General features: G+C 44.7%; 1 protein-coding gene across 1 annotated transcript in view; it reads right to left on the reverse strand.

The window, feature by feature from the left end:
- Positions 1 to 13,298, reverse strand: part of KLB (klotho beta) — a 30,091-nt gene extending 16,793 nt beyond the window's left edge. Inside the window, exon 1 of the mRNA XM_066574623.1 lies at positions 12,564 to 13,298. Within this exon, the coding sequence (XP_066430720.1) occupies positions 12,564 to 13,298 (735 nt within the window). The remainder of the gene's footprint in view (positions 1 to 12,563) is intronic.
- Between the last annotated feature and the right edge of the window lie 605 nt (positions 13,299 to 13,903).

The following is a 13,903-nucleotide window of genomic DNA, read 5'->3' on the forward strand; positions in this document are numbered from 1 at the left end:
ACGCCTCAGGTGCCTGATGTGAGGTCACCCTCATCAGGGCGAGTGCTCCACTTTTAGCTAGGGTCTTATCACACTAGTAGTTTAGGATTAGATTTCCTGTTCCCACGCTTTTTGTTTTTTTTCATAATATTTTGTGTTCTCTGCGTTACGTCCAATGTCCACGGTCAGGTCGGATTCAGCATGCAGGAGCCCGCAGCAGAATCTGACCCTGCCCACAGCCGAGGACCCTGCTAACCTGTCCAGGTCTTCTTTTTTTTGTACTGTGGATGTGTGTGGAAGCATCAGCACATGCGCAGTTGAGGGTTTTTTTTTCAAACTCCTGTTTTCCAGCGGAATCCGGACGGGCCGCGGATCAGAAGCTTCTATTGACTTCAGCAGAAGCCGTCCGTGCGGGAACTGCAGCAAAATGCAGCATGCTACGATTTTTTATCCGCGAGCGGAAACTGCAATTGGTTTCCACTTGTGGACATGAAGGATTGTTTTACCGTAGCATGGTATGGAGGCTTATTGCTATGGAATCCTGAGCGGAATACGCACTCCGGTTTCGCAGCAAAAATCCACCTGTGGACATTGGGCCTTAGTATATTATGTCTATATGCATCCTTTTTAGGAAAACATACTACATTGGAACGGGATGAGGTGATTTGCATCCAGCTTGGACATAACATTATAAATAGAGATGAGCGAGCGTACTCGCTAAGGCAAACTACTTGAGCGAGTAGTGCCTTATGCGAGTACCTGCCCTCTTGTCTCCAAAGATTCGGCTGCCGGCGCGGGTGACAGGTGAGTTGCATCGGGGAGCGGGGGGGGGGGGGGAGGAAGGAGTGAGAGATCTCCCCTCCGTTCCTCCCCGCTCTATCCCGCCGCTCCCTGCCCCCTGCCGGCAGCCGAATCTTTAAAGATGAGCGGGCAGGTACTCAAATAAGGCACTACTCGCTCCTCGAGTAGTTTGCCTTAGCGAGTATGCTCGCTCATCTCTAATCTGTAGTACGGAGCTAAATGAACTTTGTGTGGTTTGTACAGACATGGCTGTGTGTTTTGCTTGTGATACTGTTTGTCATCTGGCACAGCTCTGTAGTTCCCTTTTATCTTAACTGGAGAAAATACATTTTTAATATGGCCAGGAAAGGTTTTTTTTTTTTTGTAATATCAAGAATGACCGGAGTTGTTCTAATGTTATTTATTTATTTATTGTATTTTATTTAATTAATTAACATTTTTTTCTTTAGAAATGCTTAAACAGAAAAACTGAATCTTTTCAGGAAAGCAAAAAGAATGTAAAAAAATAAAAAAGGAAACACTTTATATAAGCAGCTTTATTGACGACTACGCCATTTTTTCGTTATCAAAGTAGAATGTTTACCTTCCCCAAACACACCGGATCTCTTGTGACATTAGCATCACAGCTGACATTTTCCCTGCAAAAGATACTGGTTGCGCCTATGAATTTGGTTAATGTAAAACCACTGACACATGTATCACACACTGATCATGTTCTCCATGCGAAAGGAAATACTGCAATCTATTGTGAGATCCCAGCGGCCTTTAGATAAGACGCCGAAAAAAGTTGGCATTTCAAAAAGGAAAATCTGCCTCCTAAAAGGAAGCCATGTATCACAGCTAATTTATCATTTAAGGTTTGGGGAAAGTCGTGTTACCTCCCTGGCGTTTCTGCAAACAGATGTAACTAAAGTGTCTTTCAAACAAACTGATACCAGCGTTAAAAGATCGCCAATCATCGAGAGCGTCTCTCTTTTAACAGGCTAATATGGGTGATGTAGCCATTAAGCTATGAGTAGTGCCAGGCAATCAGTTTATGTTCCAATCTTTACCGCCCGCTGGACTCCAATTTTACAGCATCTGCTGCTCTTCCGTGCTGTCCACAAGTGATCTTCCGAGCAAGACAGCAAAGTAGCAGACACTGTGAAATTGGGAGTTTGGCGGCAGCGATCTGAGCGGTTTCGCCATGAATGCATGTCCGACAGTACTCACAGCTTAAAGGGGTTGTCCCGAGGCAGCAAGTGGGTCTATACACTTCTGTATGGCCATAATAATGCACTTTGTAATATACATTGTGCATTAATTATGAGCCATACAGAAGTTATAAAAAGTTTTTTACTTACCTGCTCCGTTGCTGGCGTCCTCGTCTCCATGGTGCCGACTAATTTTTGGCCTCCGATGGCCAAATTAGCCGCGCTTGCGCAGTCCGGGTCTTCAGCAGTCTTCTATGGAGCCGCTCGTGCCAGAGAGCGGCTCCGTGTAGCTCCGCCCCGTCACGTGCCGATTCCAGCCAATCAGGAGGCTGGAATCGGCAGTGGACCGCACAGAAGAGCTGCGGTCCACGAAGACAGAGGATCCCGGCGGCCATCTTCAGCGGTAAGTATTGAAGTCACCGGAGTGCGGGGATTAAGGTAAGCGCTCCGGTAAGCTTCCTTTACTTCCCTGCATCGGGGTTGTCTCGCGCCGAACGGGGGGGGGGGTTGAAAAAAAAAAAAACCCGTTTCGGCGCGGGACATCTCCTTTAAGGCTTTATTCACATGAGTGTATATCGGCCACCGTTCTCACAGCCGGCCGATATACGCTACCATCTAATGCATTGGATTCCAATGCATCAGATCAGACGAGCGATTTTCCGCCATGTAAAAGCGCACAACCAAAATGTGCTATCTTTACTGGCCAGGCGCTTTTACAAGGCGGAAAATTGCCCGTCTGATCTGATGCATTGGAATTCAATGCATCAGATGGTAGCGTATATCGGCTGGCTGTGAAAACGGAGGCCGATATACGCCAGCCAGGAAAGATAGTTCAAGAACTATCTTCCTGACCGGAATACGGCAGCGGATCCCATAACTCCTATGAGAGCCTATGACAGCTGCCGGAGAAGGGAGGTGATTGAGTTTAGCAGCATGTCTGCTAAACTCCCACACCCTTCTCTTCGCCTCTTGCCGGCTATTTGTAATGGGAGGGAGCGGGTCGGGGTAGGAGCTAGTTGCTTAGCACTCTAGCTCCCGCCCCGTCCAGCCCCCTTCTCTTGCCAAGAGGGGGCGGAAAGGGGGAAGGCAGTTTAGCAGAGCTATACTGCCTCCCCCCACCCGACAGCAATTCGGGATCGGAGCATATGTGCCGGGCCATCTGAACGGGCGCATAAATGGCAGATTTGTGCACCCATTCACGCGTTTTTACATCGCCGGCAGGCGCACGTAAAAACGCCTACGCTTGTGTGAATAAGCGCTAATAGAGGATAAAAGTAGCCCTCAGAGTGCTTTTTCAATTGCTGTCAGCTGCACATTTTTTGTTCACATGGGAAGATAAGTTGACAACAACAATAATTTTATTTGCGGCACATAAGATTAGTTCACCCAACAAAGAAGCATTTGTTTGTCAGGTACAGCTTCACATGGGCTGACAATTGGGCAAACGAGTGTTCCTATGAACATTCATACCTGATTGTTAGCCCATGTAGAAAGGTCTTAAGGTCCCTCTTAGATGGAGAAATTAGCTCTGGTTGACTAGTGCCGATCAAGGAGATCTGTTCTCATCTACCGAGCTTTACACAAGCCCATACATACTCTAAAAAGGGGTCAAATGATTGTTAATACACCCAATAATGCTGTCAGTGGTCAGCTGCACATCCCGCCGTTTACATAGGGGAGATGTGCGTCGATTAGCCAACAAACGAGCATTTGATCCTTTTACATGGCCTGGGCAAACAAAGGTCCAGGCAAACATTCTTGCTCAATTGGGCCAAATTAATTACAAATCAGGAAACTATTTTTAACAATTTCATGAGAGAAGGCAAATCAATGGCCCATATTTCTTGGTGATAATTTGATTTTAGGGTAAATGCTCTCCAGAAAATATCTAGCAATGTAAATACATTCAAAAACACTTTGAGTTACGTAGTCCATGGAATTCTGGGATTCCAAGGATTTTTAGAATCTTGTCATTGCCCCGAAGCTATACTCCTGTAATACATAGCTATAAGAGAAAGGACAGGCATTCTAGCCCATTGCTCACCGACAAGCTGATAGACAGTGATGGACGGTTCGGACAGCGGGCGGCTGAGTGCCTGGAAGCTATGCTGGTCAGAAGAAAAATAGAGATAGCAGAGAAAATATGGCGTCTTATCTCTATGGTCTACTCTGCTAAACTTAACTTCAATGGGGTGTAAGTTGTAAATTCTTACACAAGATCTTCACAGTTCTTTATCTGTATTTTGTACTAACTACTAATTACAGTGAAAAAGACTCTTCAGATAAGAATGTAAGGAGGGTACTTTTAGGCCACCTTCACACGTGGCGAAATAACTTTTAGCATTCTGCAATGGAATAACCGCAGCAATTCTGCTGGAAATCGGCACATAAAGACTTTACGCACCCGACAATCATCCCTTGTAAAAGAACTTTAAGAAACTACAGCTAGCAAACATATCCCAACTAGTATACATAAAAATAATGACCCCCGCGCTCATGTAAGTCAGTGCAGCTTGCATATGAATTGAATGGTAAGTGATTGGTAATAACCGTGAAGTTTGCTTAAAACTGTGTGCCCATTGAGAATCAACAGTTTATAAATTTATTTGGTTTTTATGTTTTAATTACTAGGTTTAGACTATACTATGCTGAGCCACTCAAGATAAAGGATACCAATAGTATAATAATAGCAGTATACACTAATAATTATGGTTAGGAATGCCAATGATATTATTTATATATTGTCAGGCGGGCAGATGTGGGTGGATCTGATCCAACTTGCCACACACCGGTTTGGATTTGGGCTATATGAGGAGGCAGCACCTGGGGAACTCCGCTTTTCACCCTTGACCCCTCCAATCAGGATACGATCTTTGCTGTGGGGACCTGAGCCATTACTTGCTCAGATAGTCCCATTGTGGCTGCTGATGCTGCACTGGATTGAGGCGCTTGCGATACCTGATGGCCTGAACTGGAGTATAGCGGGTATACGGGCTACGGTCAGGACTGGCTGCACAGGTGCGGTGTTGAGGTATAGATAGATGGTCAGGACAGGCAGTGAGCAGTAACGAAGTCCAATCAGAGCTGAGGTCTGGGAGCAGAGAAGTCAGAATAGTCGAGAATCAAACAGGAGTCAGATCCGGAATATGCAACAAATGAGGGCTTTGTCACAATGGCTAGTAAGACCCATTACTTGGGCATCCTCCATGGGGAAAGGATGCCAAACATTGCTGGGGATGGCTGGTAACTGGTGGGACAGAATTAAAGAGGTTGTACCAATATCACAATTTATCTCCTATGCATAGGACAGGTAATAGCTTGCTGATCAATGGGGAAGTCTCACCAGTAAGACCTCCACTGATCCTGAGAATGGGGATCCCATGTCCCCCGTCCTCCTTACTGCACTGAATGGAGCGCTGGTCACGCAAGTCTGCTGACACTCCATTCAATTTAGAAGGGACTGCCAGAGATAGCTAAAGGCCAAGTGCTCGGGTATTTCCGTCAGCTCCATTGAAATAAATGAAGCGCAGACTGAGCATGCTTGGCTAGCGATCCATTCATTCTGATGTCACTGCAGGGGAAGAAGCAACCACACAATGACAGGCAGAGGAGGACACAGGACCCTGTTTTTGAGATTGGTGGGGGTCTCAGCGTGGAGACCCGTATTGATCAGCAAGGTATGCCCTATCCTATGGATAATTGCTTTCACACAGGAGCGATCATCGCTAGTGGATGGAGGCGAAGGGATTGTTCTGGCCCACCCACCTTCATTCACAGTGTATAGGCCGTCATTCATAGATGAACAGCTGCCTGTTTACGCGGGCCCATAGACATTTGATTTTTATGCCTGCAGAAACTGAATGATGAATACATTATAAGTAGGTAAGTAGAAGACCTGCAGTGTCCATGGGCAGGGTCGGATTCCGCTGCGGGCTCCTGCATGCGAATCTGATCTGCCCATGGACATGAGGCCTTAAAGGGGTTGTCCCGCGCCGAAACGGGTTTTTTCTTTTTCACCCCCCCCCCCCTGTTCGGCGCGAGACAACCCCGATGCAGGGACCTAAAGAAAAATCCGCACAGCGCTTACCTGAATCCCCGCGCTCCGGTGACTTCTTACTTACCGGCTGAAGATGGCCGCCGGGATCTTCTCCCTCGGTGGACCGCAGGGCTTCTGTGCGGTCCATTGCCGATTCCAGCCTCCTGATTGGCTGGAATCGGCACGTGACGGGGCGGAGCTACACGGAGCCGGCATCCTGCACGAGCGGCCCCATTGAGAAAAGAAGAAGACCCGGACTGCGCAAGCGCGTCTAATTTGGCCATTAGACGCCGAAAATTAGGCGGGCTCCATGGAAACGAGGACGCTAGCAACGGAGCAGGTAAGTGAAAAACTTCTTATAACTTCTGTATGGCTCATAATTAATGCACAATGTACATTACAAAGTGCATTAATATGGCCATACAGAAGTGTATAAACCCACTTGCTGCCGCGGGACAACCCAGATTCTACAAAATACTGTAGTTAGAATTCTGGAAAAATAAACATTTCTCCTTGTTTGGTTTGCTCTTCCGGCCTCATGTATATAGCAGTGTCCATTAGTATATGAAGTCCCAAAGGATTCGTGTAACATAGTCAAAGTCATTTGGTGACCCACCGTATGGTAGCAATGCTTCTAGAGAGAATAAGCCACACAATAGAACATGCCAGAGGAATGCAAAGGTATACTATAGGCTCATAGTAGCCCATTATGATCTCTACAACACAGATCTTTAACATGGCCACGTACACTAGCTCATGATCCTGTCCTCTATATCCAAAGGAACAAGTTCCCTGTTTAAGAGTGGAGTGTCCTGCAGTGAGAAAGTCACCTCTACAACAGGTGTGCACTGAAGGTTCACAGATAGGAGCTATCTTGCTTGCAATGGTGCACTATGCCTGTCATCTCTACATGGAATACATAACACATCCATGGCACAAGAGGGAGGCTTTTAACCCAGTATATGTTCTGTGTCTTCTGTTTTATTCATAGACCGTGCAGGGTTTGTATGGAGCGGGATTGGGAGACGATCCCGCTCCATACAGGGCAGGTGTCGGCTATCTTTGACAGCAATAGCCACAATCGCAACTCATGCTGATTGCAGCTGTAAGCCCTTTATATGTCTCTGTCAATTCTGACAGCAGAATTTAAATGCCTCGATCAGAGTCTAGGGTCCCGAACGACCTCATTAAATTGTCATGGCAGCCTGTGTCCTACTGAAGACCCCCGGGGCAGCAATGATTACCAGCCTATCAAGACATGCTTATGGAAAGACTGCCTGTAAGAATACAGTAAAATGCAATACTATGGTTTCATCGTTATCTAAGTATTCCATTGTTATCTACGGTATTGCATTATAATGTATGAGTGATCAAACGATCGCAAGTTCAAGTCCTCTTAAGGGACTAAAAAAAAAAAGTAAAGATGAGTAATAAAGTATATTTTTATTGTAAAAAATTAAAGGATATTAAAAGTAAAAAAAAACTTTTTCCATATATAAAATAAATAAATCTAGTTCCGAGAATTAGCCCCGCCGCCGCCCCGCCTCTCCCCATTGCAAATAGTGCAGAGGGGCGGAGAGGAGGCAGAGGGGGGCGGGAGCTCAGTTCCTGCTCCTGGCTCTTCCATCCTCCCCCCCCCCCCCCCGCAGATGAGGACACCGTATAACGGCTCGGCGTGAAAACCGAGCCAATATACGTTTGTGTGAATCCAGCCTAAGGGTGCATTCAGAAGAGCGTATGCGTATGCATACATAGGTGCGCACAAAACTGCGCGCCCACATATGTGCACAAACACGCGTGAATGCAGGTTCGTGCAGCATTGCTTTGAATGTGGCAGCGGCTGCTGCCAGCGGCCCCATTGAAGGCTATAGGATGCCGGGGACCCCTGCAGTGATTTTTTTCCCTGAAAATCATCCCTGGTTTGTATTAAAAAAAGTAATAAATAAATTATATATATATATATATATATATATATATATATATATATACTCACCTCTCCACCACTGCCGGGTAAATATTCCCCACGGGGAGTAAAGAATCCCCTGCCACAGCTATGACAACTGTGTCAGAGGATTTCTTCATCCCTGCGGGAAAATGTGAATCTCCTGCTCCTCCTGGCCCCACTCCACTGTTTACTTCGTGCAGAGCAGTTTAGCCCCACTCTTTGGCACCTCTGTTCTTCTGGCCCCCCAAAATAGTTTATCATGTGTCCGGACTACGGTTTCCCGCTGTGGGCCAGTTACCAGCGTTTCTAGCAATGCACTCCTCCATGGGCCCCTCACTGCCTACTTCGTGGAGTCAATTTTGGCATTCAGGCACCACCGCGGATAGGTGCTGGGCACCCATTCACGCACGGAGCTCCAGAATGGCAAAGCAGGACGCCTATATCTGGCGTCCTGTTGCCATGACAATGCACCGAGTACACTACAGAGGGAGCTCCCTCCCTCTGTGCAGCCTTTACAGGTCTCCACCTAGCTAGGTGAAGGTGTGTGTCTGCAAGCCAATCCGAAGCTGTGGGCATTCCCTGTAGCTCCAGCCGGCAAGCCCATGTCTCCACCCATCACTCTGGTGGAGACAAGATGCACCAGTACTGATATAATGTACAATATATCACTAGCATCAGGACATATGACAGCTCCTTTACTTTCTCCTTTGATAAAATAAAATATACAGAAACCAAATAATACTAAAAATCCCTAACGGAAAGTTTAAATTACAATGTGGCGGATCACATTCATTATTTTATGCTGCAAAATAGACTTTCAATTTGCATATGCAAATGTTATGCATTGCAAAATATGCACTATATTAATCTATATATATATTTTTACACACATGGGCATGAAGCACTAATACAATTGTGTGCATGGGTTTACCCAGGAGACTAAAGTAGTTTACCCACCTGCACAGCTTGTATAAACTGCCTGCAAAATATCCTTGTCAGAGATGGATGATGTGATCGCCACTCCATATTGTCCACACTGACAATGGATACAAGAAGAATGGTTGCCAGAATAAAGCATGCAATATTTCCACTGTGACTGCTCTATAGATGAATGTCATTGTTCATCGGTGAACACAGGGACAGTTGCAAATCACAAACTGGGCAGTTGAAGTCAAACTTTGACTATATGATACTACATGACATCAAGGACACTTCTATACGGCTGTAATAAATACCACACACATTTGTAAGAAGCAATGTTCTTTTCAAGACATTTTGTTTTTACATTCTTCTTCTGAACTTTATAAAGCACCAACATGTGGTACTTTTTTAGAGTTTTCAGTAAACATATTGGCAAATTGCCGAAATCTTTCTACATTGAGTTCTTTTAAAATAAACATTTAAACCTTCTTCAGGAATGGGGTATATACAAGGTTATAGCTAAGCCTCCTTTCACCTTAAGCAAAGCGTTGCAACATGTTGGCCACAACCAGGTAGTGAATCAAGGGTGATATCACGTCATCTCCAACCTGTGTGAACAAGTCTTTGGCAAATGTGCCCTGTCAACATCTTCCTATAGTGTATAGGCTGATTGGTTGGCAGGGAGGTGTTGTCCGTAGCTGGCTTATTAACCATAGTGGTAGTGTATTCAAGCCCTACCTCTATAAGGGTGCTGGTTATTGTCCTGCCTATGGTGTTTGGTGAGCCAGCAGTTTTTGCCCTCAGGTGACAATACTGACATCTTGGTCTGATGTTTCCATGGGTCCACGGAGGTAACGTTCTTGCACCCTGCACAAATGCAGCACAAAGCTTCAATTTGTCCTCTAGCTTAATACCACTTGTTGGTGTCCCTACCTGCCATCTAGCACCCGAGGAACAAGCACAGCCAACCTACCCTAGCTCCACCTTTGGGCATACAGAAAAGATAGCAAGAATGAGTTTTCCCATGGAACATCCCTTGTATCATGTGAATTATCATATATTGCCCCACATGTATTTTTCTCCGACGATAGTAAGCTAAATGCTATGAAAAATTTGCAATAATGAATGATAAGTACTCCTACTAATAGGGTAGATTATTTGGAATACCATAGACAAAATATTTTTTTTACCGAAAATCACAGTCAACATAAAAACATAAAAAGATTATATAAACTATCTTTAGGCCGCCTGCAGACAAGCGGGTCGGATCCGGCAGCGAGAATTCTCGCCGCGCGATCCGACCCGAGCGCCTGCAGGGACGAGCGCGTACTCACCCGCGCCTGGCGGCCCCGGCTCTTCCATGTGCCGGCTGCCGCGCAGCCGGCGCATGCGCAGACCGGAGCCGGCGGCCGGGTGAGTGCGTGCCCCGCAGAAAATTAGAACATGCCGCGGTTTGTTTGCCGCGCGAGATTTCGCGCGGCCAAACCGCGGCCGTCTGCATAGGAGTGCGTATTTTAATGCACTCCTATGCAAACTTTCAGCGGCGGAAATCCCGCGGGAAATCCCGCGGCGGGATTTCCGCTCGTGTGCAGGCGGCCTAACATATATTTCACTCCCGTGAACCGATTTATTAATAAGAGCATACTGAATATCCTTTTAGGGCTTCCACAGACAAACGCATGCACAAATACGTTCATCTCAACAGAGCGTATTTGCGCATAAACAAGGGTTGTCACATTCTTCACCATGAATTTTAAACCTGCCATAGACTTCTATGGCAGCTTTCTGCGTAACAAAGAAAGTTAGGGCTGGACCTATCTTTTCTCGCAGGCTCATGAGAACGTACCCATTAAAATCAAACTGTTCGCTTCATCACGTTTTGCGGGCATGATATTTGACATGTGCAAACACGTTCGTTTGCTTAAGCCTTTAACTTTACATAAGCAGGTATATCAGTAGAGTATGCAGAGATATAAGTGAATAAAACACAAGTTCCACTGAATCTTTCCCCATAAAGCTATATATCAGTCTGCTCAGCTCCTCCGGCTCTATAACATCATGCCTGCAGTTTGGGCAGCACGTTCCAGCTGACAAACACCCTTTAATGATATTATTAGTTGGTGTTACTATTGGAATGTCTTAATCGTATAAGAAAGAAGACTTTTACTAGATTCATGAGTGCTGATCCATGTTCTTTTCTTGGATTTATGGATTTAGCTGGTTGGAACACAGCTACGGACCCTGCACCGAGATACTGCTGAGCTGATGCTTTGCTTTTTCTATTATTGCAAATCAATTTAGACAAATTTGCTATTGATCTGTGCTAGAAAGAACAGATGTTACGACTTTCACTCCACTTTTCAAGTGTCTAGAAAAAGGGGATGGGTTTTGACAGGAGGGCGTTTTTTAGAGACAGTTGTGACATGCAACTTTTTAAAAAGTCACAAAATGTTTGCATAATCTCACTCCAGTAGCTGCATGGCGTACGAAGTGACTCCACATCTCTAGACATATTTACAGATGCAACACATATATCAATATCATGCAATATTCGATACATTTGTTACTACTTAAGGGCGCCCACCCACTGGCGATTTTTTTTTCTTTGCGTTTTGCGTTTTTTCTGCAGAGCAATTAGAATTGAATGTACTCCTGTCCACTGGCGTTTTGCGTTGCGTTGCGTTTTTTAACATAGGAACTGTCAGTTGCATATGTGTCCTTATTTTTCTCCTAATGCACCCATGAAAGTCAATGGAAATTAATGGAAAAGCCGCGAAAACGCCGCGTAAACGCGGGAAAAAACGCGGGAAAAACGCCGCGAAAACGCGGCGTTTTTCACGCACAAAAATCGCAAACGCCAGTGGGTGGGCGCCCTTAAACTGGAGAAGGAACGAAAAACTGACATAAATGGCATTCAATATTCCTCCGATGATACATTCCCTCGGTGTGTCTATAGGAAAGTGTGCAACTGCAATACATGTGTACATATACCCTAAAATACTGCTAGAATACTTGTTCTACTTGTACTACTATAAAATGGTGGGCATTTTATAATGTATGCACATTAATGTTGTCTCATTACTATTTCTCCTGTAAGATCTGTAGATACACATACAATTAATGAACCACAGATGTAACGATTTCAAAAAACAATAAACTGATCTATTTTAAATTTGGAATTATTTCTAAAGATAGCAAATTAGTGACTCATTACCTAAACAATTCCTATTATTGCCTGATTAAACTTGCTGTAACATCTTGTTTGTTAGCCATTAAAGCTATCATATCTACAAGATTACTTGTTTTCTCTTACTGAGAACAATCACACTAAACAATTCTGAACATGCCTTTTTTTTACCTGGACTGGAAGTTCTCAAAGTTTTCTCCCTGAACTGGAACTGACCTGCAAGTTCTCCAAAACCCCTAAACCTGGTGTATAATACTAAGATCCATAAAAGCCCTGTATAAGTGTTATACAGGGCTTTTATGGCTCTCAAGATTGTTGAACAGATCTTAATGGCTCTTAGATGTGTTGTGGACACCCTTTGAATTCAATACAATAAAATGTTCCTATATGGTATCATACCCCAAATATCACCCCATGGATAACTATTAGATGCACTTGCTCAATAGGGTTCAGGAACAAGCACTGTATCATTCAGCTATGTCATGTAACACAATGATTTACCTTGATGAGTTTATGTGCCACTGAAGACACCAATGCATCGTCTCCTTTAATCCAAGGGGCATTCATTCCTGTGCCATATCCATGCCATGCTATCAAGTAAGGGTTGTGCATAGTGATCCAATACTTGACCCGATCCCCAAACTTTTGGAAGCAGAACTTGGCATAGTTATTAAACATATGGATGACACTCTGATTTTCCCAGCCCCCATACTGTTCCTGTATAGGCACAGGTAGGTCCCAGTGGTAAAGGGTGATCACCGGCTGAATGCCCTTCCTGATTAGCAAATTGATGATGCTGTTGTAGAAGCGCACGCCCTGCTCACTTGGGACATTATTTCCTTGTGGAAACACTCTTGGCCAAGAAATTGAGAAATGGTAAAAATTCACACCTAAAAGTTCAAGAGCTGGCATCTCCTTGCTTGAGAAGGTGTCTGAGATGTCTGTAGGAGGGTCCATGGAAGGGATACCTCTCAAAGATTGTTGGGTCTTCATAAACTGGTCCCAAACAGAAGGTCCCCTGCTGGAGTGGTCATTCTCTATCTGCAATGATGAGCTTCCTACACCCCAAAGAAAGCCAGGAGGGAATGTCCCATGGGTGAAAAGTTGACTTTCGTTTAAAGGGTTCACTTGACTCAGTCTTTCCCAGACTTGTATGCCTTCTCCAGGGCTTCCTATGACTTCTTTTGTCAAAACCAATAAAATCCAGTAGTAGCCCTTCAACCAAAATTCAGCCATTGTGCATCTGCCCTGATCTCCGGGCTACTATGAGGCTCCTTTCATATGTAAGGATGGAGAGGCTTCCATTCAGTTGCTGTTGAGGGAATGGATGAGATTCCAGTGCTCCTACTGCTGCTGTTTCCAGCTCCAAGAGCAGGACTGTCTTATCTCAGCTGCTCTATAGAACTGGATTGTAAAAGTCCTGTCAATGATTAGCTTGAACTGTGAGCTCAGGAGGGGTCGCAGAAGGAGGGGGTGGTGAGTCCTTGCACCAGCTATTGAGAACCTCATTTGCTTCTATATTTCTGGGGAAGATGTTATCTACCATTACACTGAGCTATGACTATATAACTATCTAGTGTCATTAATATTTTTTAACCCTCCATATGCCAAAAAAAACCCTGCATAACAGCTATGGGCTAAAAGTCGCAGAATAAGGCTGTGCATTCAATTATCTAGAAAATGTGCACTATGTATTGAGCAATCCTTGCTTTATGCTGATAGCATTCAAAAATCAAGAAAAATATATAGTATTGATTGAGTTGTCCTCTTCTTTCAAGGTATTAAACACTCATTTCATTTCTTTCTTAAGTCCCTTTTACAAGGCAAGATAAATTGGAAGG

This window comes from Eleutherodactylus coqui, chromosome 7 (genome assembly GCF_035609145.1).
Source record: "Eleutherodactylus coqui strain aEleCoq1 chromosome 7, aEleCoq1.hap1, whole genome shotgun sequence".
Classification (NCBI taxonomy): domain Eukaryota; kingdom Metazoa; phylum Chordata; class Amphibia; order Anura; family Eleutherodactylidae; genus Eleutherodactylus; species Eleutherodactylus coqui.